Genomic DNA, 24,092 nt, shown 5'->3' with positions numbered 1-24,092 from the left:
TGAGGGGCCTACTGAAGGTGTCTGATCCACTGTAGCTGTAGTTATAGGTGGTTTGACCTCTCTGAGGTGGGTGCTGGGAACCACACTTGGGTTTTCAGAAAAGTAGCAAGTGCTCTCAACCACTGTAATCTCTCCAGCTGCATCTTTGTCTTAAACCTACATAGCCACACAGCCAAGCATGGTGGCACGCATCCATCATCCCTGCACACAGGAGGTGAGGGCAGGAAGACTGCCAAATTCAAGGCCACCCTAGTCTACGCCAGGAGTTCTAGACCAGCTAGACACAAAGATGGCCTATTTTAAACAAAATGAAACAAAACCAACAGAAAACAGCACTGCACACATAAAAGTAAAACAGAGCTAAATTTAACACAAAAGGGAGGTATTTCTAGGAAAACTTTTGTCTTATGCATTTAAGTCATGGAAACACTTTACTGTGGTTTTGGTAGCCTTAGCTCCTTGGAGGCCTGCTGGTCTCTGCACTGTGATCCAAACAGGCAAAGGACGACACAGTCAAGGACTGGGGGATGGGTCTGGCTTTTCTCACTTTTTGTTAGGCAATGAGTCCTTAATATTTAGGGATAACACATAACAGAAAAAAATTGATAAACTGAACCTCATCACAAGCAAAGATTTCTGCTTTAGAAAACACAGAAGGGGATAGAAAGACAGCGAGAGGACAGCTAGACAACCAACAAAGGACACAACAGTCCAGCAGGCATGGTGTTACACGTTTGTGGGAGGTGGAGGCAGGAAGATCAGGAGGTGGAGGCCAGCCTCAGCTATGCAGAGTTTGAGGTTACATGAGCTCCTGTCTGAACACACACGGTGGGGAGAGAGGGAGAGAGGGAGAGAGGGAGAGAGAGCGAGAGAGCCAAAAATATCAAAAGGTCTCATAAATTCTACCAATAAGGTAACACCTGGTTTGAGGATAGGGAAAACACTTAAACATATGCTTCCTCCCAAAGACAGGTAGATGGCAATTGAAAAGCTGCACATGAAAAGTTGCTTAACATCAATAGTTACCAGGGAAATGCAAAATAAAACCACAGGGACATACCACTGCATACATATTGGAATGCTTCAAGTTAAAAGTTTGCCAATACAGGCTTGTCCCCAGCATGTGGAGGAGATGGGACTCCAACCAGTGCTCACGAGAATGTCCAATGGTTCACCAACTTTGGAAAAGTTTCTGAAAATGTTAAACATACAATGACCATATAACCCAGACATTCCTCTGCTAAATGTCTGCCTACCAACATAAACACACACTTATACACAGACTTGTACTTGATAGTAACACATTTGTATTTGTAATAGCCCCATATTAATGGCAACCCACTTGTCTGCCAGAGGATGACTAGATACTGCAGAATATTCTTATAATGTGAACTTTCTCAGCAGTAAAGAGACGTGATCTACTGACTTGGGCAACAAGGAAGAATGTCAGATGGCCCTGTGGGAAAATGGCAGCCTTGAGGGCATATACTGAGTGATGTCATTTGTTTAAAGTTCTAAGACATACAAACTGAAATGGTTCTCTGAGGACGGCGCACGAGATACAGAAGTTGGAGGAGGAATAGGAAAGAACTGTTACAACCTTGCTCTGCAGCGCTCTAGCCCATTCTGATTATTTGGTGCTGCTCCCGCTAGGGGGCGCTCTTCCGCACTCCTCATTCTCTTGCTCTTTTTATCCACACTGCAAGAAGTAGCCTTTCCATCCCGCACTTGTCCTGGCAGTTGACCTCTGTCCTCTTTACCTTCCTTCTCTGCACTTCCACAAGTTGCTTGGCATTATCCATTTCGAGTGTCCACGTCTATCCCACGTCCACTAGTCGGCAGAACTGAGACTGGGCTGGTTTGTTCACTGCCCCATTTCCCGTCTCTAGACACTGCCACCATCAGTGCTAAAATTATTTAATGAACGGACTGTTTGAAGAGACTGATATGACTATCTTATTTTTGTCAATAGGGGTTACACAACTTGTCACATGACCAGTAACTGGTAGAACTGGGCTTTTAAGTCAGATCATGTTGACTACAGAAAACCAGAAAGTTCTATGCAGTTAATGTCACTTTTACTCAGTCTAAGAGGCCAAACTGGTGAATACATTACTGTCAAAGAAAGCAATCAAAGCTATCTGCAAGAACAGAAAACAATTCTTTTCTCTGTGAACAACTTGGCAATAGCCAGAGTCTAAAACTAGCAGCCCTTCCTCAAGGTGTTTGTACTAATCACACAATAAGACATGAGACATGAGGGAAAGTTCTACACAAACATGGATGTTTATAATAGAATTGTTTATAATAGCAAAAATAACAAACAAACAAACAAGAACAAAAGTCCCCAAAATGGAGTGCCTGGAATGGGTTGGAAATGGTGTGACATCGGAGAGTGACAGGAGGTCATGCCTCGTGTGATCAGCTTTTTAGAAACAGGAAAAGACAAGGCCATTTGCTTAGAGTCTTGGGGTAGAGATCAGAGTCACCTAGTAAGTGGGTCCCAGTATGGTCTGGTGACAAGTGACAGCAATCGGAGCTATTCAGGAGGCCGAGGCAGGAGAACTGAAGAACGTGAGGCCAGCGTAGTGGACTACACAGTAAGTTCAAGCGAGACTCGGGCTCAGGAGTCTCGTAGCTTAGGCTCAGCACTTGCCTGGCACATGTGGGGCCCTGGGTTTTTCCACATCACAAATACATGAGATGGTCCTGCGCGTGATGAAGTGTGGAGAGATATGACGGCCAAGGGAAGTGATGCTAACCATGGAGAAGAAAGAGATGGACAGAAGACATAAGGGGCCTCACCTGAAACCTTTCTGCCACGCTATGAACAAGCCCAAAAAAGCATGTGGAGAGAGAGACACACACAGCTGTTCTGGCTCTCTCAGCCCTGGTACCAGTTGAGAAACAAGCCTGACCCAGGAAAGCTGAGCTGAGCCAGACCATAAGATCTGTCCAGGAAGTACAGCTTACTTGTGAGGTCAGGGTGAGGCAGCTGAAAGACAAAATTCCCACCCGCCTTTTTTCCTGAGGGTCATATGTAACACAGGCTAGCCTAAAACTTTTTCTGTATGACCATGAACTCTTAATTATCCTGCCTCCACCTCCTGAGCGCCGGGACTTCAGGCATGTGCTACCATGGTTTATGCAAAGCTGGGGATTGAACCCAGGACCTCCTGCATTCTTGGTAAACACATAACAACCGAGCAACATCCTGAGCCCAGAGTTTAACTTTTAATATCCTTGTACCTGTGTCATGTAGTATTTTTAACAGTCTTTTGAGGTTGTGTGATTCTTTTGCAATATTTATGTATTGAAAGCCAAAACAGAGATGGTTGCTATCCGACCTGTGGCTCCAGAGAGCAGTCCAAACAGGATTTTCACACCTGGGAACTTCTGCACTGGTGGAGTCTAGTGTCCTAATATCCTTGTTTAGTTCATTTGGACGTGATCCAGGGATTCTGTTTTCTCTTTCTTTCCTTTGTTTTCGGGGGAGGCTCAAGACAGGGTTTCTCTGTGTAACAGCCCTGGTTGTCCTGGAACTAGCTCTTGTAGACCAGGCTGGCCTAGAACTCACAGAAATCCCCCTGCCTCTGCCTCCCAAGTGCTGGAATTAAAGGCATGTGCCACCACCGGCCTGCAGATTCCATTTTCTTTATAAAAGTCCCAAGATATTGAGGATGTCATGATGACAAGAAAAGACTCCTGGAGACAGGACCCCAGAAATATTTTCATGTCATGGCCTAAAAAGGAGACCAGTACCCAGGTCCCGAAAACCAGGGTTCCCAAAGACTGCTACAGTTTTGACTAATGACAGAGCGACAGCAATGATCACTGTGGCCCAATGGTTAGCTCTGCCTTGACATCTAGCACCTCATGTAAGATTGCCAACATGACTCCATCTTACAAATGGAGAAACTGAGGCCCAGAAAAGGGGAAGTTCTTTGAGGTCAGCTAGCTGGAGTCACGATTTGAATCTATGTTGTCTAAGTGCAGAGCCTCTGGTTTGTTTGTACAGGGGCAAAAAACCAAAACCAAAACACAAAACAAGCAAAAACCAAGCACTAGTTACTACTAAAAATTACCGTGACTTTAAACTTTCCTCCTTTATTTTCATTAGGCATTTGGTATATGCTATGACTCGTCTCTACCCGACTGTAGACAGTGGAGCCTGCGGAGTACGTATTTCCATATCCCCAGGGCTCAGCCTATAGTTTGTACTCCATGTATGTTTGTTCGTTAAATATATAAATGTGTGATTTGGGATCGCAACACAAGCTGGTAGGTTTTCTTCTTCTGAGTTGCATATACCAGCCATTTTTGAGTTTTCTCTAGACAGAACACTGCTGTTCAAAAGGGCAGTTTCACTAGAATTGAGAGTTGGCCATGGGGCGGGGTGGGGGGGTGGGTCAGCAGATTGCTGCTAGGGCTGTGCTGAAGGGGGGGGGGATCAGCTGCTTCAAAGAGTATAGCCCCAGAATCGGCCTTAAATGCAAAGAAAGGGATGCATCGGATGCAACCACAAGAGGAAGGAGAGTGGACAAACCTGCACGTTTGCTGGCTAAGAGGAGACAGATAGGGTTTCTGCAGAGGGGAGACCCCGGGCGAGAGAGGTGGGGCCTCGCGGGAATTAGTCTCAGGAAGGAGGAACACCTGTTCCTCTGAATCGTAGAAAAACAAACACGGTCAGAGATGCAGCCAGGGTTTCTCAGAGGAAAGCAGGCCAAGGGAAGAGCAAAGGGGCGGGGAGATCTGTTAATGAAGTTTCTTCCAGCTTTTACTGTTGAAAGCCAGGGATCAGAAAATTCACTCCAGGATTCTGGAGATCCACACACGGCTGGGAACTTAAAAAACGAAGACAGCATCAACGAAACTATTATTCGCATGTTTTCCTTTTTAAATTGGGGATGGAGGTCATTTAACACGCAAAAAAGGGTAAAAAATGGTAGAACGGATATAGTCTCTGAATAATCTACTCTGCTTTATCACTAACTCATTTTGCTGTCCTCATTTTTCTCATTTTGCCCGGAAGGATGATTCCTTCCTCCAGGACCAGTGCGTGGGGAGCGCAGCTCCAAGCCGCCCACGCTGGCAGCCGCTTGCCATCACCGCGGGGTGAACGCGGAGCCTGACACCCCCATTGGAGTCTAGTGCGGTTCCTATGCCCCAACACCCAGCCCAGGGCTGCGACCCGCCAACCAGGTGAATCAGGCAACAACTCCCAGAGGCAAGTCTGCCAGTCTTCTCAGGGATAAATCAGGTCCCTCACTGAGGGTCGGTTGGGCGCACCGCGGCAGCTCGGCCTTTCTGGGGTTCCAGCGCCCACCCGCACCGCAGGATGACAGCCTGAGGACCTTGGTGCCCGCGCATGCTCCTCCTATTGCTCTGACCCGCAGGTGTCAGGATGCCCGCGCCTAAGCTCCGACTCTGGATATATCCCAGGCCATGGGTAACCCGGGTCTCGGATGCATGCGGATGCAGGTGCCGGAATCTATGCGTAGCCCCGGGCGCTGACGCCCGCATTAGCCTTGAGCACGCGCGTCAGCGGCGGCGCCCACGCGTGGCCACCCGGAGGACCGGGAGGAGCTCATTTTCCCCGCGCGCGCCCTACCTATCGTAGCTCCAGCGGCTGTAGGACAGGGTACGGTGGCTGCTCACTCCCTCCATCGCCGTCCTGGACTGGGCTTGGGGCTCCACGGTCAGCGGCGGCTGCGCGGGGGCTCGCTCACTCGCGTTGGGCCGGGCTAGGGCGCGGGCGGAGGACTGTACCATTCGCCCCCCGGGGGTGACCCCCCCTCTGTCTCCACCAATGACGAGGGCGTGCGGGCTGCAGGGACCCGGACCCGAGGGGTCCCCTCCCCTGCGTGCCTGTCCCGCGGGGGCGCGGCTGCGGCAACTCTACTGCTTATTTATTTATTTCCAATGTGCGCTCCACGTTGCCGTGGCAACCGCCCCATCTTTTCCGGCGTCAGTAGAGCACCGCTGCTTTCAAACCTTGCTGGGACCGAGCCGGCTAAGAGGTTGCGCTTTCCGTTTGCATGGGGGAATCCCGGATGCTCTCTTCTTATTCAGGACCCTTCTGCTGAGATGTCTTCCACCCTCCGCAGGGAAAGGGAATACCCATCCCTCTGATTTCCCTATATTCTGAGTTCTCTCGATCCTCCTCTTCCCAGCAGAGAACTCATTCTTGCAGGAACATTACTCTCCAATTCACAATGTTTCTTTTTTTGCTTACAGGGAACAGAAATCCATTCCTTCTACTCTCTTCCTTCACCATATTCCCCGGGCCAACAATTAGCATATTGTGACTTTTGTGGTTCTCAGAGTCAGAGAACCAAGCTCTGTAAACCTCCCATTCCTGGGCCAGTTTGTCCTGTTTACGTCCCTTTGTGCTTTCTTCATTACTACCACAAATCCTTTGGAAAGTATCCAGCTGTCTTGTTCTGTGGGACAGGTTCAAGCAGAGTTCATACAGATCTTCCCTTCTCAATAAGAGGAATACCTGAGATTTTGCAACTGTGCTTCAAAAGTGCCAGATTCCTCCTCCTGCTGGATGCTGACACTAGTAAGAGGCAAGGACCTTTTCTCTGGGGCCTTGCTAGGCAATTCCACCTGCCTAACCGAGGACTCCGTGGTGATGTTTAGGGTATAGCCTCCCCAGTTTTCAGCTCTGGGTCAGAACTTTCGGCTTTAAAGTTGTTTCCAAAATGTACCTGGTGCAACCTAGAGAAGGCTAAGTGGACGAAGCACCAAGATAGAGCAGGTGGAACAGAGGTGACTAGGGCCTGCCTGTCTTCCAGGCTACTCTTCCCCTTCCCCCACCTTGGGTTTCTGGGGTTTACAGGTATAATCTTCTTGCGGAGATCATAGAGGCCTAAGAAGGACTTGTCAGTGCAGCTGTTGTGGGAAGTCTGAGCTAACTTCCCATCCAGGTCAGGGTCATGGAGTGGCCCATATTTATTCTCTGCAGGCAGAGTGCTGGAAGGCAAGATTTGAGCTCTGCTAATGCTTAGAGACTTAATTAACCCCGTGCCTTACAGGAGTGGCAGCTGGCAGTGTACCTGTTGCATCCAGCCTGCATTCGTGCTTTTCCTGAACAGGGTTTTACATCGAATAAATTGACAACACTGGCCAGGGGTGGGGAGAGAATGCTGTCAGTCAAGAGCTCGCAGTGCAAGGGCAGAGACTTGAGTTCCAATGTGAATGAAATGAGGACATGGCCACTGCAAGGTATGGTTGAGGAGGTTTTTATTGTAGATATGAGGGAGAGTGTGGCTAGAGGCATCTAGAAGAGTCCAGACTGAACCAGAGAGAGGAGGGGAGTGTGTGTGGGGGGGACCAAGAGCCACGTGCAGAGGACCCAAAGAGCAAAGAGGGCAAAAGAGAGAGGAAAGAGCAAGAGTGTAGGATTATGTAGGAACCAGAAGCAGGGCAAAGGGAAGGGAAGCCCTGCCTGGAGAGGCTTAGGGTGGGGGCGGGGTAAGAAGAGCAGAGAGGAGCCTCAAGCACTGAGTGCACCTAGAGGCCAGTGTGGGCTTTGGTATGCTAATAAGCCCCACAGTTATCCATTTGTCCCAAGTTTCTTTGGCAGATCCCACATTAAAACAAAACAAAACAAAAACCAAGCCTGTTGGCACTCACTTGTAATTCCAGTTCTGAGGAGGAAGAGACAGGGAGAGATCCTGTCTCAAAAACCAAGGGGGATGGTTCACAAGGATGCACACTTGACGTTACATGCACACATACACAAGCATGAACACAAACACATTCTCACAACTGGGAGACACGACCATGATTTATTTATCTGCCCATCCTCTCTTGAGTCCTCAGGGAATGCAAGCAATCTGGGGCTGTTTCAGGATCACAGGAAGAGCCGAGAAGTGCTTGCTCCTCACACATTCCCCTCCAGACCTCAGACCACACTCAACCAGCTTACCACACTACCACCTTACCCGGTCCTTGTTGCTTTTGAGTTTGCCACCCCTGCCCAGTCATGTCTCTAACCACTAAGTTTCCCAGCTGGCTATCAGAGCTGATAGAACCAGGGTTTTCCAAGAGGTAGGCACTAAGCAACGTGCTGCAACTTAGTGTCTCAAGCAGACACTGTTACTGTTCCCTGTGGAGTTCACACACTGAGTCCTATACAGGATCCCTCTTCTGAACCACATCTTGATGGTGAGACACTTGACAAGCCCATGACCTCACAACAGTGGGTTAAGAATCTAAACGAATTCATTACCCCACGTGAGGTCTGGGTTCATTGTTTGGGCAGAAGTGTGGTAAGACAAGCCCCAAAGAAAGGCTTTATCCATATAGTATGATGGGATGGTTACAGGACTCAAAGGGATCCCCTCAAGGGAAGGGTCCTGTGGCATATGGCAGCATCACCCCACTGGAAACCAGACTGGTGAGAACCAGCAGACAAAGAGGCTTCCTGAAACTGACCCTGGTCACTCTCTGCCAGGCCCCTTCAGCCTGCCTTGGTAAGACCACTGCAGTTACTTTCTCAGGAAACCAGCTAGTTGGCACAGTTTGAGTTCTGTAGCTGTAGGGGCTACAACAGGTGTATTGAGCCCCCGCTCCTGACACTCCAAGAAACAGAACCAAGCTCCAGGTCAGGTGTTCTGACCCAGAGCTGAAAGCTGTGGGGGAGGCTCTGTCTGAGACACCACTAAGGATGGTCTAGACTAGGCTGGTGGAAGCCTAGGCAGGCCCTGGAGAAAGAATATCAGTGCCACCAATCTGCAGGAAGGGAAGGGGGCGGTTCTGAAGCATGGTTGCAAACCCTTGGCTATTTCTGAAGTTGAGAAGGAAGATCTATGTGAACTCCCCTTGAACTTGCAGACTACATGACTTTTAAGGTCAAGGAATAAAATGCTCTTGGTTATTCCTAGTTTTCGCTTGTTCACTGGAGCCCTGAGCCACCATGTTAGAAGTCTAACCACTGAGACCTCTCTGCTGAGAGGAAGCCTAAACCTGCAAGGACAAGGAGAGGGAAAATACACACGCTTCACTTGCCAGTTCTAGCTGAGCCTGGCCTTTGACCCAAGACAGTGAAGCACTAGACAGAGTGAAGAGGTTTTCATATGATGACAGGCCCTAGCCTTTAAATCATCCCAGTTGTCACTCTTCCCAGGTGAGCACTACATATACAAAAGAGAGCAAAGTCATCCTTGCTTCATGACATCTCGCCTTGCCTTGACCAAACAAGGTGAGTTTTATGAAATGGTGGTGGTTTTATGCAATAGACAGCTTAGTTAACAATCCACCTCAGGGGAACTGATGGGCATACTGGCTATGGCATAGTGTGTATAGAAGAACGGCCGTGGAAAATAGACTGCTTTGTCTTAGTAAGGCATTAGGAAGTCAGGAGTTGCTCTCTGGTAGCTGAATGGTGAGTGGCAAGGCTAAAGCTGGAGCAGAGTGAACGCAGAAGAGATGAAACAGTAGTAGGTTCCACCCAAAGATGGAAAGTAGCTGGTGCGGCCTTGGGTGGGGGTGCCCAAGGACCCTGAAGAATGAAATTGTCCATCATTGTAGTTTAAGTTGGTCCTACTCCTTGTTGCTACCCTGTTATCTTGAAACCTTCATCAACAATCTGCTATGTAGACACAGTCTATGATGGTGCTGCAGGCAGTTTGGAAGGTAGGACTCTGGCTTTATGAGACAAGATGGGGTGGGAGGACTGTGGCAACCCCAGCAAGCTGGTGGAGTCTGAGAATTAAGCTAGGAACAAGACCACAATGGCAAAGAAGTTCAGGAGAGAGTGTCACTTCCTGGAAGTCCTTGGATGTACTGAAGGACTAGACTTCCTTAAATAGGAGGCCAAGGGGAAACCTCTAGGACAGAGGTTGGAATAAATTTGGCTGATGATCGCTGAGAAACTACAACCTATTTAACATCTAACATTTGGGAGCTGGGTTACTGGAGACTGAGCCATGGCTTTGTGCATGTTAGGAACAGGAGCTACACCCCCAGCTTCTATTTGACTTCTAAATGTAGACTTAAGCAAGAAAATTACCTTCAGTAAGTTCCAGCTAAGGTGCCAGCTTCCCCAACTCTAAGTTAACAGTCCTTCATTGCCACACCAACTCCAGTGTCGTCTGTGTGACATGACATATGTCATTAATGCTGGACAGGAGCAATGTCTGAGGTTTACATTCCCAAGGACAAGATTTCCTCTTCTAAGGATGCTTTATGTCTAACACCTGTTCCTGATAATATACTTTTCTTAAATATTGCTGATGTGACTAAAAGAAGCTTTCATACTGTGCCAACCAATGATACATGACCTTCTGATTTGTTCTTTGTTTACTATATAATGAAAACATGAATTCAGTAAAATTGCAGCAGATTCTAACCACTCTCTTATGTGTTGTGTCTGTCTGTCATTCGCCAAACTTATGCCTTCCTGTTACCAAGACCCTGCTCCTCCACGGTCAGAGTGGCTCCCCTAAGCCGGTCCGTGGCAAATAGTCCCTGAGGGATCGATATTCCAAAGCAGCATGAAGTATCTGGAAAGCTGTGTGGACCTGAGCTTTGGAGGGCAGGCCTTACCTTCTGTAGTAGAGACGTATTCAAGTTTGGTAACGGAATTCATGTGTGAGTCACTGGGCCCAGGACAGCATGACACTGGGCTATCAAAACCCAAGTATCTCTCAAATACTCACGGCAGCCATAAACCTGGTTTCGTCAGCCACAGACCACTAATTCACTGCATGACAATGGTCACAGGTAAACTATATAAACAGGCAATTGAGGCTCCATGGCATGTATCCTGCTTCCTCACCTCAGACTTTATATATGTGGGGTGTTTTCCACCACAGTTGCTATAGGAAGAAAACATATCTGACTCAGGTATAATGGTGTTTTGTCTGGATATAGTGGAATGAACCAAAACCAAACTCTCAATTGCAATTGGTTCTATAATAAGTTCTTAGGTAAATAGACAGGGACACCCCCACCCCCAGGGGGAGGGTAGTACACTTGGTTATCAATTTTACAGGTAGGGAGATGATCTGCGCTAAGAAGCCCTGTGTTCCACTGGGCAATGAAGAATGATTTGGCTGGGTGAGGAGAGGGCTGCGGGCAGCAAGGCTAGGATACAGAAGTCTGGGGAAAGTGAATGGGAGTGGTGCCATCTACATGAAAAACAGATGCAAGTTTGTCGTGGCAACCCTGCAGATGTCTTTGGACACACAACTTTGCTCAAATGTTGCCGTGTGCTTTCAGTGGTCCCAAAGTATGTTCCCCACCAGATGAGTTTTTATATCTAAGTGATGGCTTATGTTTTCAGCTAACTCTAACCTCAACCTATCCCTCAGACTCTCAATAAAGCAATTTTACCAAGATCTCTACACATAGCCCTCCTCCATACCTCCAAAATCCAGAATGTGGCAAAAGCCTATTTACTGCCCTAAACTCTAGTGCCATATACAAGGGCCAGGTTCCTTAGTAAGGGTCCCACACATATACTAGCTCTGCACTCCTGCCCAGACGTTCTCACCGGAGTAGTCAAGGCTGCGCTGGAGCTGCTCCGAGGCATATCAGTCTTAGGATTTCTATACAGTGGGGCCTAGGTTGTAATATGCTTGTGGTCTGGTTGGAGGGGCATTGGACCCTAGATTTACTTTGTTTCCCCTTCAAGTTTTGAAGTAGATTACTGAATATTTTGGGGGTGAAGACAGCACATACTTTGGTGTCATCATTCTGGGTCTCCCAGGTAGCTAAAGGGTTTTTCCTGGAGCCTGGCCACTCATTTCTCACTGTTTAAGCATCTCCACATAAAGCACTTTTCCTGGGCAACCTTAGTGAACTGCTTAGGCACTGACAACTTGTAGCCATAGGCTTCTGAATTATGCAAATGTGCCCTCTAGTGGTCACGACCATGAAAGTCCATTGAACACTTTAAGACAATGGCAGAACTAGTCATAGGCAGACCTAGTGATGGTGGACTGAGCCCAGGATAGAGTTGACAACCACCACCAGGGGACAGAACCTAAGTGCAGAGCTAGCAGAGGCCAACAAGACAGAAGAGGGACCAAGATGAACCATATTAACCATGGACAAGTAGATATAATAATTCATAGCCTAGACACTACCATAGCCAACTGCTTTCCCTCCTGGGAGATAACACTAAGGGCCAGAGCTTGCATTACTGAGCATGCCCGTCCAATACAAGACAGCCACCAAGAGCAGCGCCTGCACAGACGTCCACTGCTAGTCCAGGCATTACTATCATTTTAATGCACGCCACGACAATCACTACAGATACCACTTTCCTTTTTACATTCTTTTAGACCTGCTATGATCAATATGTAAGGCACTGTCTCATTCTTAACTACACAATATTGAATTTTATGTCATAAAATTACTCATCTGCTGAGTAATGACTCATAAAATCACTCACTTGTGTTGATGAAAATCTTTATGCTAACAGAGCCAGATATAATTATTTATGTACTATATTACATGCACATACATGAATCCCAAGATTAATTTGATAAATACAAATTTAAAATTCTGCAACACAGGCTATCCCTGCCAGAGATGCATCTCTGTCATGCTTCCCTTTCTCTGGCCATCACTGCTAGCCATTCATAGAGCAGAAAACATGATAAGATGGCATTGTATATTATTTATAAGTGACATCAAGCATCTTTGCTTTTTTGTGTTGTGTGTGTGTGTATGTATGTAGGAGTGTAAACTGTTTGTATCTTGACACCCAGCAGATAAGTGGCCTTTGAAAGACTGGCTGTGGGACCAGGTGTGATGGTGCACACCTTTGATCCCAGCACTTGGGAGATGAAGGCAGGTGGGTCTCTGTGAGTTTGAGGCTAGCCTGGTCTACACAATGAGTTCCAGAATAGCTAGAGCAAATAGTGAGTTCCCCTCTCAAAAACTGAAAACAAGGCTGGGCAATGGTGGTGCACGCTTTAATCCCAGCACTCAGGAGGCAGAGGTAAGCCTCTGTGAGTTTGAGGACAGCCTCGTCTGCAAGAGCTATTTCCAGAACAGGATCAAAAGCTACAGAAAACCTTGTCTCAAAAAACCATTAACAACAAAAAAACCTGAAATCAAAACAAAAAGTGGTTGAGCATTCTGTGGCAAGAATATTACATTTTTGACAGGAATCTCAAATATTTCTCCAGCTTTATAGTTGCATTATTTGTATATGTATTTTACCAGTCAAAAGTTTTAAGGGGTTATCGGATATCAATCTTTAAAGACTAGCTTGTGGACTCTCAGTACTTAGGAAGTTCTTCATGGATCATTAAGAACCTTCTACTGGAATGTCTGATTGGTGTTGAGTCACACAGTTTGTGGGCACACAGCTCTGAGACAGGGTTTTGGAAGACATTTTTATTTTTTCACATAAACGTTTAGAAACAGCTTGTCCAGATCTAATTATCTTCGCATTTTACTGTTAATTGTGACAGATACGCAATTTACATTTTCATCGAGAATACGCTGTCTTTGTGTAATTGCCTGTGTTTCTCCTGTGTTCTATTTGCTGTCACACTCATACACAGCTGAAGGTAAGCTTCAATTTTTGATTTTCCTGCCCCCTTCTTCCCTGGCTGGGATTACAAGTGTACCATCACACCCGATTTTATGGGGAGCCCCCCCCCAGAGTTTCATGCACCTTAGGCATTCTACCAAGCCACAGTCCTGAGCTTCTCATTAGCATTTTCATTTTCTTCCACTGTATCAACTAGACAACATTAAAAAAACAAAAACCCTCTTTTCCACATTGTTTTCAATGTATTTTCTTTCATTTAAACACAATGTCTGCCGTCTAGAACAAACTGGGTGATAATGAAAAGCACACCATCAAGTCATACCTGGCTCTATTTAGACGCATTAACCTGCCGCTGTCACACACTAGACCAGTCACTACCCTGCGCTTGCTTCTACTTGCCCGCTTCCCTCCACCTCTAAGGTGACCAACCACTACTGCCTTTTAAGTTCAGCATTCTTTGGCTTTTGGTTTGGTTAGGCACATGCATGCCATATACATGTGTCTGTATGAGCACACCTTTCCAGATCAAATAGTCCACTAAAGCAGATATTTCTCACCGTGAAGATGGGCTCATGGGTCCCAGGGCTGAGGCGTGCGCCCACCCTTTTTTCCTTCTGTTCAGGCTCATTAGCACATCTCCAAGTTCCTCCAGATTGTACACAAGACAACCCCTGGACTGCCATCCGGTAAGATGCTAAGGAGGACAAAAAAAAAATGAAGAAACACACACACACATACCAATTTTGGAGATTCCATTTGCTATGATCCTGAGAGTAAAACAGTATGACTATAAAGCCATTGTGCCAAGAAGGCCGTCTGTGTGGCGCAGGTGAAGCTACCAGAGCCTGGGCTGTGGGTGCACTACTGCTGATGAGTCATGCCAACACTTAACCAGCGTCTCCTCCAATGCCCACTCCCTGTCTTCTGTATGAGCTCAACAACACTTTTCTTTCTCCCAGCCAACAATAAAGTCACATCAGATAAAGTTCATTTACAAAAGGTAGGCTATGTTTATTAGGAGTCCCAAGCAGCTGACTGAGTCATTGTGACTCAAGACACAGACACCCTTTGCCTCCACTTCAGCCTAGTCCTGTGGTGGAAACCAGGACCAGCACAAAAGCCTCTTGGGGCTCCTTCACAGGTTTACAAGTTTCTCGTTGAGGGCAATCTGTGACTGGGTGAGGTTGGCCAGGTAGGTCACCATCAGCAGGTCCTGAAAGACAAATGAAAACAGCGAATGGAGCGGCGACAGAAGTCTGGTGCTGGCTGCTCCACTGTGGACAGCTGGGGCAGACTGGGCAGGGGCTGAAGGTGGAAGCCAGGAGGGGATGTGCACGAACACCATCCTCTCTACCGATGCTTATAGAATCGGGGATGGAGTGGAGGCTTTTGAAGTATGGGTGAGGAAACTAGAATTGTCTCTGTTACCTTGGACTTTAGCAAGTCCTCTACCTGAGTCTAGTTACTTAGGGGAGGAGACCCTCTGGACATGCTGGACTGCCTCCACCCTGGACTGCACCGCAGCCTTCCGTCTACACAACTTCCATGGTCCAGCCATGACTCACATTGATGTTGCTGTTGAGCATGGTCTCAAAGTCATCAGGAACGATCTTGGGTACTTGATTAACCAGGCTCATCAAGAAGCGGCCCACAGTGTTGTCAGCAGACACTTTTCCAGACTGAGCACAAAACAGAGACTCGGTGAGGCACTGTTAGGGACTGCCATGTCGCTGGCAGGCCCACAGGCTGTCAGCCTCCCTTGCCCCCTGACCCCATCTTACCAGCACATCCTCAGCATACTGCAGCACAGTGCTCAGAGCATCCTGGATGCGAGCTGAGGCCCCTCCCACTTGCTGTAGGTCACTTGAGAGTCCAATCACCCGGTTGGGGCTAAAACATGTCTTCATGATGAGATCGACTGTGGGAGTGCAGAGAAAACTTAGTCATGGCAAGAGGAAAGGTCGTTAACCACCTACTAACTCTCTCCACCCACTCTGGACACAGTCAGCTCTCCAAAATCCTGGGTTTCCACGCACTGACTTTTCTTTCTTTGGAGAGCTCAGCTCCTCCACCTGGGTTGTTAACTACTGATGCTGGCCTCTTATGGAGATTATGTGGCCTGTGGTACTGACAATGTCCTACCCTGAACAATCTTCAACTTCTGTCAGCATGAACCTTGAACAGTGTTCTGTAAGCTACCCAAGCCCTCCCTCCACCTCTGCCACAGAGAAACAGCTCCCTCCCTTGATCAGCCTGGGGTCTCTAGGTGTGCAGAGTGGGGGAAGGAAACTCACCGCCAATGCGTTCGGTGTCATAGTATGCATACTTCACTGTGAGAGGTGTGAACATCACTCCCATGGTCCTCCCAGGGACACCCATTAATGTGCTGGGGAAAGAGAAGAAAGGGTAACCAGATGCCCTTGGGAGTAGTTTCCGTGTCCAGACTAGGCTAGAAAGCATCACAGTCACAAGGGCAACACCATCCAGTTGAGAAGGCCAGGACTGTCCCAGAAACATCTTGAGAATAAACTTTTCTTATCCTCTTCAGCCTTGCCTCTTAGAGGATGACTTCATATTGCCAGTAATGAGGATAGGACTCTGGATGTTCCTGGCTGCCTCGACACCCATTTTCAGGGAAAACAGACACACTGGAGTAATCTTTTCCTGGGGCTGAACCTCTCATTATCACTACAAGACCAACTGACTTATGCCCCAAACCACTGGACTGGGCGCTAGAAGTAACTTCACTAAAGTTGTGTTTACTATTTCAACTCTGTATTTTCATATGGATTTTGAGAGGCTGAATTTGTAGAGACTAAAAAGGGGGTGAAGGCGAGGGCTCAATGCCTATCAACAGGCTTAAGCTGTAGTGATAACTCTTCCTTCCTCACTGCTAAAGCCTTCCCAGCAAATCCTGACAAATGGCATTGTAGTTGCCAGCAAGTTCTGTGTCAACACTGCAATGTTATCGTCTAAAAGTATACTGAATCCCAGCTCAAAAGATGTGCTTACACAAGGCCAGCATTCTCTAGCTTATAAATACTATGCTAGATTCTAGGAATAATGAATGTACTGGTTAGGGCTTTTTAATATAAAATTTAAAAATTATTACTATTATTTTATCTGTTTGACATAAACTAGGTCATCTGGAAAGAACCTCATTTTTTTTTTCCCACTAGAGCAGCCTTAGGCCAGTCTGTGGGGCATTTTCTGGATGGAGGATTGATGTAGGGGGTGGTGGTCCTGGGTGGTAGGAGAAAGCAGCCTGAACAAGCCAGGGGAACAGGGAGCAGGCAGCATTACTCTGTGGTTCTGCTTCAGGTGCCTGCCCTGTCTTCCCTCGATGACAGATGTCACCTATAGGGTGAAATAAGCCCCTTCCTTCCCAAGTTGGCTGTGGTCAGTGTTTATTACAGCCACAGAAAGCACTAAGACAATGAAAACTAAAGGCACTACCATGAGGAGTGGTCACAGACGACAAGTGCTCCAGTTTACGTAGGATCAGCGAGTACAAATTATGGGGTCAGACTCTGCTTCAGAACCTTCTCTAATCACAGCTGTCAAAGGAACTGAAGTTCTTGAAGAGACAACGAGCTACAGAGTGAGACCCGAGTGGGGCAGGAGTGGGAGGTCATCCAGGCACAGCGGGAATGCCCCTACTGCCCAGGACTCACCTGACATAAGCCTTGATGCTCATGCGCCCATTCTGCAGACCTGTGTCCACAGTGAGGTGAATGGGGTTTGGGGCCTCCCGGCTGTAGTATTCATGGATCAGCACAGAATGTTCTGTGATGTCATGGCCTGTCGCATACCTGGAAAACAGCAGTTATAGATGCATGGCACCTGATGCCAATACAGAATACAATAGTGGCGGGGGCGTCTCTGGGGTCCTGACACTATGTCAGCAGTAATTAACAATGTCAACAAACTTTGCAATAGCAAAACTATAACTGAAAATAAATATTCTTGACTTTATAGGATCAGATTTATCACCAAAATACTGAATTTATAGGCTCAAGGTTATATGTTTTGAATACTGTATCTCTGAAAGGTGAGACAAGATCTAATCTGATGACAAACAAGACTGCCCTTCAATAAAGACTTTTCCATCCACCTACCCCCCTCAACTTACCAGCCTAGGATGAGCTCATTTGGGGAAACTTTTTTGTGCAATTCATACATATTCTTAGCAAACTCCATGTCAACAGCCACCTAAGAGAGAGGGCAGGAGAGGACATTAAAAAGCTAGTGCACACCAAAACTGAATAGGAAGAATGATCACCCAGCTGATGAAGAAGCCCAGGGTGTGGACAGGGGAAGCTGTGCTCTGCCTGCAGCTCGGGTTACAGACACAGCACAGTGGGGCCTTGAGGGCAGCCAGAAGATGAATACTAGAAACTGCACAGGGGCTGCTGAAATCTACAACTCACTTCATCTTCTGACTCGTTGTGCGGCACTGAAAAGCAGTTGGTGACTTCCACTGAGTGCTTGTCAACAGTTCCTGGAAAAGAGAGAATGGCCAGGTGTTACAAAATCCTGCGGTCCCAGGCTGAAGAGATGGCTCAGAGGTTAAGAGCATTGCCTGCTCTTCCAAACGTCCTGAGTTCAATTCCCAGCAACCACATGGTGGCTCACAGCCATCTGTAATGGGGTCTGGTGCCCTCTTCTGGCCTGCAGGCATACACACAGACAGAATATTGTATACATAATAAATAAATAAATATTTAAAAACAAAACAAAACAAAAACCCCCAAAAAACAAAACAAAACAAAAAATCCTGCGGTCCCACAGTGCACAACTACTTTTCCCCTATTTTTGTTTTGTTTTGGGAGCCAGGATCCTTTGTAACCACAAATGATGGAGAACTCCTGAGCCTCATGGCTCCAGCATCCAAGTGCTAGGATTCCAAGTGTGCCCCCCCCCCCCACACCTGGTTTATGTGGTGAGGACTGAAATCAGTGCTTCATGCATAGCTGGCAGGTGCTCTGTCGCTCTACCAACTAAGGGCTATCTCCAGCTCCTAATTCTGAAATGCATTTGGAGTTCTCCTCAAAGTCAACAAATATCAAGCTAATACATTAGCGCCAAGTTCCACATAAACAGAATCTTCTAGAGAACTCAAACTCTTCCTCCTGTCACCAAGGAAGGTCTCCCTTGGCTGTTACTGTCCACTCCCATTCCCCGGAATACTCACTCTTCACTCTCTAGAGCAATGCTTCTCAAACTTCCTAGAGCTGTGACTGTCATGCTGTGGTGACCCATAAAATTATTTCATTGCTACTTCACAACTGTAATTTTGCTACTGTTATGAAACATAAACTAAATATCTGTTTTTTGATGGCCTTCGGTGACCCCTGTGAAAGCAATGTTCAACCCCAAAGGGGTCTCACTGCTCTAGGGTTTCTCCCTGTATGTTGGCCTGCACAGCTTGCTGAGGCTGACTGCCAACAGAGCCGTCTAGTGTCACTGTAAACACAGCTTTCAGGGCATTACCTGGACCTCCCTTTAGAGAAGCCAGCCCATCTATCACCTCTCTATCTGTGAGTCTACCACAGACATCAGTTCCTGGGTCTCACTGAGCCATGGACTCCAACTTCACTTTCTTCTAACGTACTGGCACCTTCCTGCAAGCTCCCCACCCCTACTGCAACACGTCCCTGCTAGTGGTTTGGTCTGGCATGGTTCTGCTTTCTGAACTATGTATGTTCTTACACCTATGGGCACACATCCTCTCACCGGACCACTCATCAGCATTTGACCGTCACGACTGCTTCCTCCATTCCAGAGCCTTAGGTCCCTTAGTTCTCCATGGCACCAGTCTCTTCTAGTTTTCTCTCTTCCTAATCTGTTGGCTCCGCATTCTTAGTGTTCCTAGTTTTTGCTCTATGTTCCTTTTCTAGGCCAAGTCCTGATCCAGAAACATTTCAGCTGATAAATGTTTGCTTGCCCAATCTCTTATGCATTATTTTTGACCTTTTTTCCCCCTACAAAGGCAGAGTTGAGTAGCTGTGACAGACTGCACACAAAGCTAAAAGTATTTCCCAACTTTTTTTTTTTTTTTTTAAACACTGCCACCAATCCCTGTGAGGTGATTCCATCCGCCTTTATGACTTCAGTTACTTCTTGGCTCCTGGTGGCCAACACATGCTTGCCCACATCTCTTGACATTCTCTCCGTTTACTGTTAAATCCTTTCTTTTACCTCGATTGATTGTGGGTGTGCACGGGCAACTGCTCGCCTGTGGAGCTCAGAGGACAATCTGCAGGAGTTCGTTTCCTCCTTCCACATGGGTTCCATGAATTAAAAGAAGGTCAGGCTTGTGAACCATCTTGGCAGCCTTTCTCACTCATTTTCAACTTAACAAACCCACTGCCACACTCAATGATATCTCAGAAGGAATACACACCAAGCCCAAGTAAAACGCTATTTCCTTTCTTCTGTGCACAGCTGAAGGCCTAGAAATCACCCTCTGAAGCTGCACTTCTGGTCATGCTACGGCCTGCCGTCTCTATTTCCTAGCTCTCAATTCTTCGTCCCTCTGTAGCCCCACTTCTCATGTGCTGTCTCTTTACTGCACCGCTCTCAATCTGTCATCAGGCCCAGCTCAGGTCTACTCCTCTCCACAAAGCAACCATACTCTCATTTCTCCTGTCTTCCAGTTTTGGAGTGAGTGCTGCTCAAGAGCCTCCTGCCACAGATGCAGGTGTCCAGAACCAGAACCAGAACCAACGAGGGCGCCCCCTCCTGCAGCAGAGGCAGGTGTCCAGAACCAGAACCACCGAGGGCGCCCCCTCCTGCCACCCTCTCATGAGAGGGGAATGCTGACCTCTTCAAGCAGCGGACTACCAAGAGCTGTCTTTTTAAAATTTTGTTTCATTTTTAAATTAAAAATGTTTGTTTCTCAACAGTGATACATTTTAGAACCACTACATAAGGTGAAAACAAGTTCTCAGTTTCCAAATTCCAGGCATGTTATTTATTTTTTGAGATTCAGGGATCAAAAAGTTAGTATTCTCAAAACTTTTAAAATTATGGTATTTAAAACATAATATTTATGCTCTATAATTTGAATAGTTAAACTTTTTGTTTAAAGGATAAAGAACACTGAACTTAGTAGTGCTTACAAAGAACTATACCCTATGGGTATATTCACTGAAAATAATTTAGTCAGGTCTTGCTTCCTTGGGAAACACACGTGGGCACCATCCACTGAAGGACTGACTTTACCCTGAAAATGTGTCACGCCTTGCCAGGAACTTTCACATCTTCTCTGTCTGTCCTTCACAACCTTTTAAAACAGTTATGTCTCAGTGTTTCCACAGGACATCACACTAGCAGAGAGTCATCACTTCTATGGTATAGGGACTGTTTCTGCCTTGAGTTTAAGGCTACAACAGTGTTCCTTTGATTGACTTTGAATTCTAAGTACCTAGCAGTTTTATGGTACATGAGTCACCAATGATTTCACTTAGCCAAACAAAGTCTTTTACAAATTAATGCAACCCCAAAGTCTCAGTTCCTACCAAGCACATATCGCTTCATTTGTTTTTCCATCAATAACTCAACTGTTTTGTAGCGGTGGAAGCACCGAGCAGGATTCAATCTGATGGAGAATTCAGAGACTACAGCTGCCTTGCTAAGCTTTAGTAGACATTGGTTCCTCCATGTAAACAGCTCCACAGACTGAAAATTAGATTGCATATTCTATCTGTCAAGTGGCAAGTCATTGATGCAAGCATATTGGTTATAGACGCTCACAATATGGCAGTTCCAGAAAACTAACACACTGCGAGAGGTTAAAAATAGAGGGAAGTTAGGAACTGAACTGAAACGATGGAGAGCACAGAAGATACTTGTGAAGAAGAAAATGCAAGTGTGTTTTGATGAGAGACAATGTATCAACTCTTAAGTTTCTGTAAAGGGCTACACTGTCAAAGAAATGTATGGTGTGCTAGTCTGGCCTCCTGTGTAGTAGAGGGCGACCAACAGCTGCTGTACCTGAGGTGTGCCAATCATCACTTGCTTTCTGTAATAATTTCATTCTCATGAAAACAGTCTGCTAAAAAAGTCCCTGACAGGCCAGGCGGTGATAGCACAGGCCTTTAATCCCAGCACTTGGGAGGCAGAGGCAGACGGATCTCTGAGTCTGAGGCCAACCTGGTCTACAGAGTGAGTTCCAGGACAAGCCCCAAAGCTACAGAGAAACCGTTTTGACCAGCCCCCCACCCCCCACGAATCCACGAAAGAACCAGATATTTGGTGATTTGTCCCATGACAGAAAACTAATAATTGCTGGAGTCTGATTTGTCCACTTTGAAGGAATTGAATGGTCTTCCACAGTACAGGAACTGCTACGAGATCACTAAGAAATAAATGATGGACGTAACTAGAGTGGAAGGCCAGTGTTTAAAAGCTGTTACTAAGGCAGAGTGCAAGCAAGTTGAGAGAGAGAGAGAGAAAGAGAGAAATGTACTCAGCAATCTTCAGTGCTTTTCCATTTACAAACCACTTTAACATAAACTATCTACGTCCCCAAATCTGTAACACAGGCAAAGACAGGATCACTCTTCATTTTCAGGTTGCTTGTAAACAGGTCATACTACTGTTTGCGTCCACATGGAAAATCAGAGGAGCGTGAGGTGGGGGCAGGAACTTGGGCCTGAGCAGATACAGCTTTTAATCCACGGGAAACTAGTATGAGGGAGGTCCTTGGGACTGAGTGGCTGTCTAAAAGTTCAGGAAAGCAAAATATTATATATCCGGAATCAGTTCTGAACATACCTGGTTTACGTGTTGAATTGGGGGAAGCTTTTGACACATCCTCTTCTCAGACATGAGTGGTGGGTACGTGTGTGTGTGTGTTGGTTGGTCAGCGGATAAGAGGGAAAATGTGTGTACTGTGCTTAAAAGAGTCAAGAGCTTTTAACTTCTTGTTGGCAACAAGCACTCTCCGTCCTTAGCCGATAGGAATATAAAATTACACACTACTCAATAGCTTGCACACTTCTGTCGCTCAACACAACAGCGATTCGGCAGGATTCAAGTCACTTGGGAAGGAAAGTGCCATCAAGAAGGTGAAAAAGAGAAGCAGGTTAAGAGTTCAATAGCGATGGGACGAGAGAGATGAACGGGAAGAAAAATATCCCTTTCTTCAGCACTCACCCAGTAGGGTGCCGATAACCCGGGCAGCTCCCTCGTTGCGTCTCTCGTAGCTGTCCACGATGGAGGCCAAAATGACCGGGTGCAGTCTGACCACGCGGCCGCCGGGGAAAGGCCCCGGGAGGGCGGGCCCGGGCTGTGAAGGCGCCGGCGTCTGCGCAGGGGCTGGCGTGGAGGCCGGGGTTTGGCCCGGAGCGGCAGGCGTAGCGGCCGTAGAGTCGGAGGACGAGGCAGGAGCCGGGGCGGCAGCGGGAGTCGCAGCCGGCGCCGGAGCCGGCGTGGGCGCTGTCGGGGCGGCAGCCGGGGCTGCGGTGGCAGCCGGCGCAGGGGTTGCGGCCGCAGTGGCAGCAGGAACACTCGCCGGTACGGTCGGGGATGCCATCTTGCGGAGAAAGAAGGAGCCCAGAACGGAAGGGCGTGAGCCGGACAGTATTGGGAACCTGGTTGGTTGAATTTGTACCACGTGAATCCGCTCTGGATGACTATTGGGCACTGAAATTTCCGGCTGGTTGTAAATGTTAGTGAGCTCTGTGCGCATCTAATTTTCGTCCGATGCACACTCAGTGAGGAGCAGACCAAAGTAGTTCCTAGTAACTTTGGGAGCGACTGAGGCGTGTGTGTTGTGGGGTGGGTGGAGAGAAACAACTAGCAATCTACAGAGTTGCCACCAGATGGCGGTACAGATTAGCGTAAAGGCCGCAATTCTTTTGGACTTAAATTGGATATTAAAAGTCAAAGTGGAGCCGGGCGGTGGTGGCGCACGCCTTTAATCCCAGCACTTGGGAGGCAGAGGCAGGCGGATCTCTGTGAGTTCGAGACCAGCCTGGTCTACAAGAGCTAGTTCCAGGACAGGCTCCAAAACCACAGAGAAACCCTGTCTCGAAAAATCAAAAAAAAAAAAAAGTCAAAGTGATCTTTAAAGGGGCCTTTCTCTCTGTCTCTCTCTCTCTCACACACACACACAGTTTCCCTTTTCTCTCCCTCCCTCCCTTCTTCCTTTCTCTCTCTTTTTTCTTTCTTTCTCTCTGGCTCTCTCTTTTTCTTTCTTTCTCGCTCTGTTTCTTTCTTCTTTAATTCCCTCCTTCCCTCTGTCCCTCCTTCCCTATGTCCCTCCCTCTGTTCCTCCCTCTGTCCCTCCCTCTCTCTTTTCTTTGCTATTTTTGAAGTCAGGATCTACTCTGCAGTTCATGCTGGCTGGAGTTCACTATATAGGTCAGGTTGGCCTAAAATTCACTTCAACCTCCCTGCCTCAGCTTCCTGGATTAAAGGCACGAACCATCATGTCTGGCTAACAGTGCTTTATTTATGATGGCTTCATAAGGTGTCACTAGGGAAGTATGTTCATTCAACAATTTAAATGCTTAATATATACCAGACACTCTTTAGCTGCTTGAGTATACCAGTGAACCAA

The 24,092-nt window shown here is 47.1% G+C and overlaps 2 protein-coding genes across 5 annotated transcripts in view; both read right to left on the bottom strand.

Moving 5' to 3' along the window:
• The window catches only part of Tub (TUB bipartite transcription factor), an 84,062-nt gene extending 78,134 nt beyond the window's left edge, over nt 1-5,928 (bottom strand). Inside the window, exon 1 of one of the 4 annotated variants that reach the window (XM_075971828.1) lies at nt 5,612-5,928. In XM_075971828.1, coding sequence (XP_075827943.1) covers nt 5,612-5,772 — 161 coding nt within the window. In that variant the 5' untranslated portion in view covers nt 5,773-5,928. The remainder of the gene's footprint in view (nt 1-5,611) is intronic. The other 3 variants (XM_075971831.1, XM_075971830.1, XM_075971834.1) reach the window with 3 other exon arrangements.
• An 8,580-nt stretch (nt 5,929-14,508) lies between these two features.
• On the bottom strand, nt 14,509-23,087 carry Eif3f (eukaryotic translation initiation factor 3 subunit F). The gene is made up of 8 exons (XM_075971827.1): nt 22,685-23,087; nt 17,953-18,023; nt 17,655-17,734; nt 17,197-17,334; nt 15,817-15,908; nt 15,304-15,440; nt 15,088-15,201; nt 14,509-14,735 (listed from the first exon to the last, which is right to left on the bottom strand). The coding sequence occupies exons 1-8, from the start codon at nt 23,061-23,063 to the stop codon at nt 14,658-14,660; spliced, it is 1,089 nt and encodes a 362-aa protein (XP_075827942.1). The 5' UTR covers nt 23,064-23,087; the 3' UTR covers nt 14,509-14,657.
• Between the last annotated feature and the right edge of the window lie 1,005 nt (nt 23,088-24,092).

This window comes from Microtus pennsylvanicus, chromosome 5 (genome assembly GCF_037038515.1).
Source record: "Microtus pennsylvanicus isolate mMicPen1 chromosome 5, mMicPen1.hap1, whole genome shotgun sequence".
Taxonomy (NCBI): domain Eukaryota; kingdom Metazoa; phylum Chordata; class Mammalia; order Rodentia; family Cricetidae; genus Microtus; species Microtus pennsylvanicus.
The sequence above is the reverse complement of the archived record's forward strand: the minus strand, read 5'-3'. Positions and strand labels throughout refer to the sequence as shown.

What these genes read in the sequence shown, in the direction of transcription:
- Eif3f (XM_075971827.1), bottom strand. Translation starts at nt 23,063, where the DNA reads ATGGCATCCCCGACCGTACCGGCGAGTGTTCCTGCTGCCACTGCGGCC. An exon ending in TGACACCGAACGCATTGGCG is followed by an intron (nt 15,441 to 15,816) that starts GTGAGTTTCCTT and finishes GCACTCCCACAG; the next exon opens with TCGATCTCATCATGAAGACA. An exon ending in AGTATGCTGAGGATGTGCTG is followed by an intron (nt 15,202 to 15,303) that starts GTAAGATGGGGT and finishes TTTTGTGCTCAG; the next exon opens with TCTGGAAAAGTGTCTGCTGA.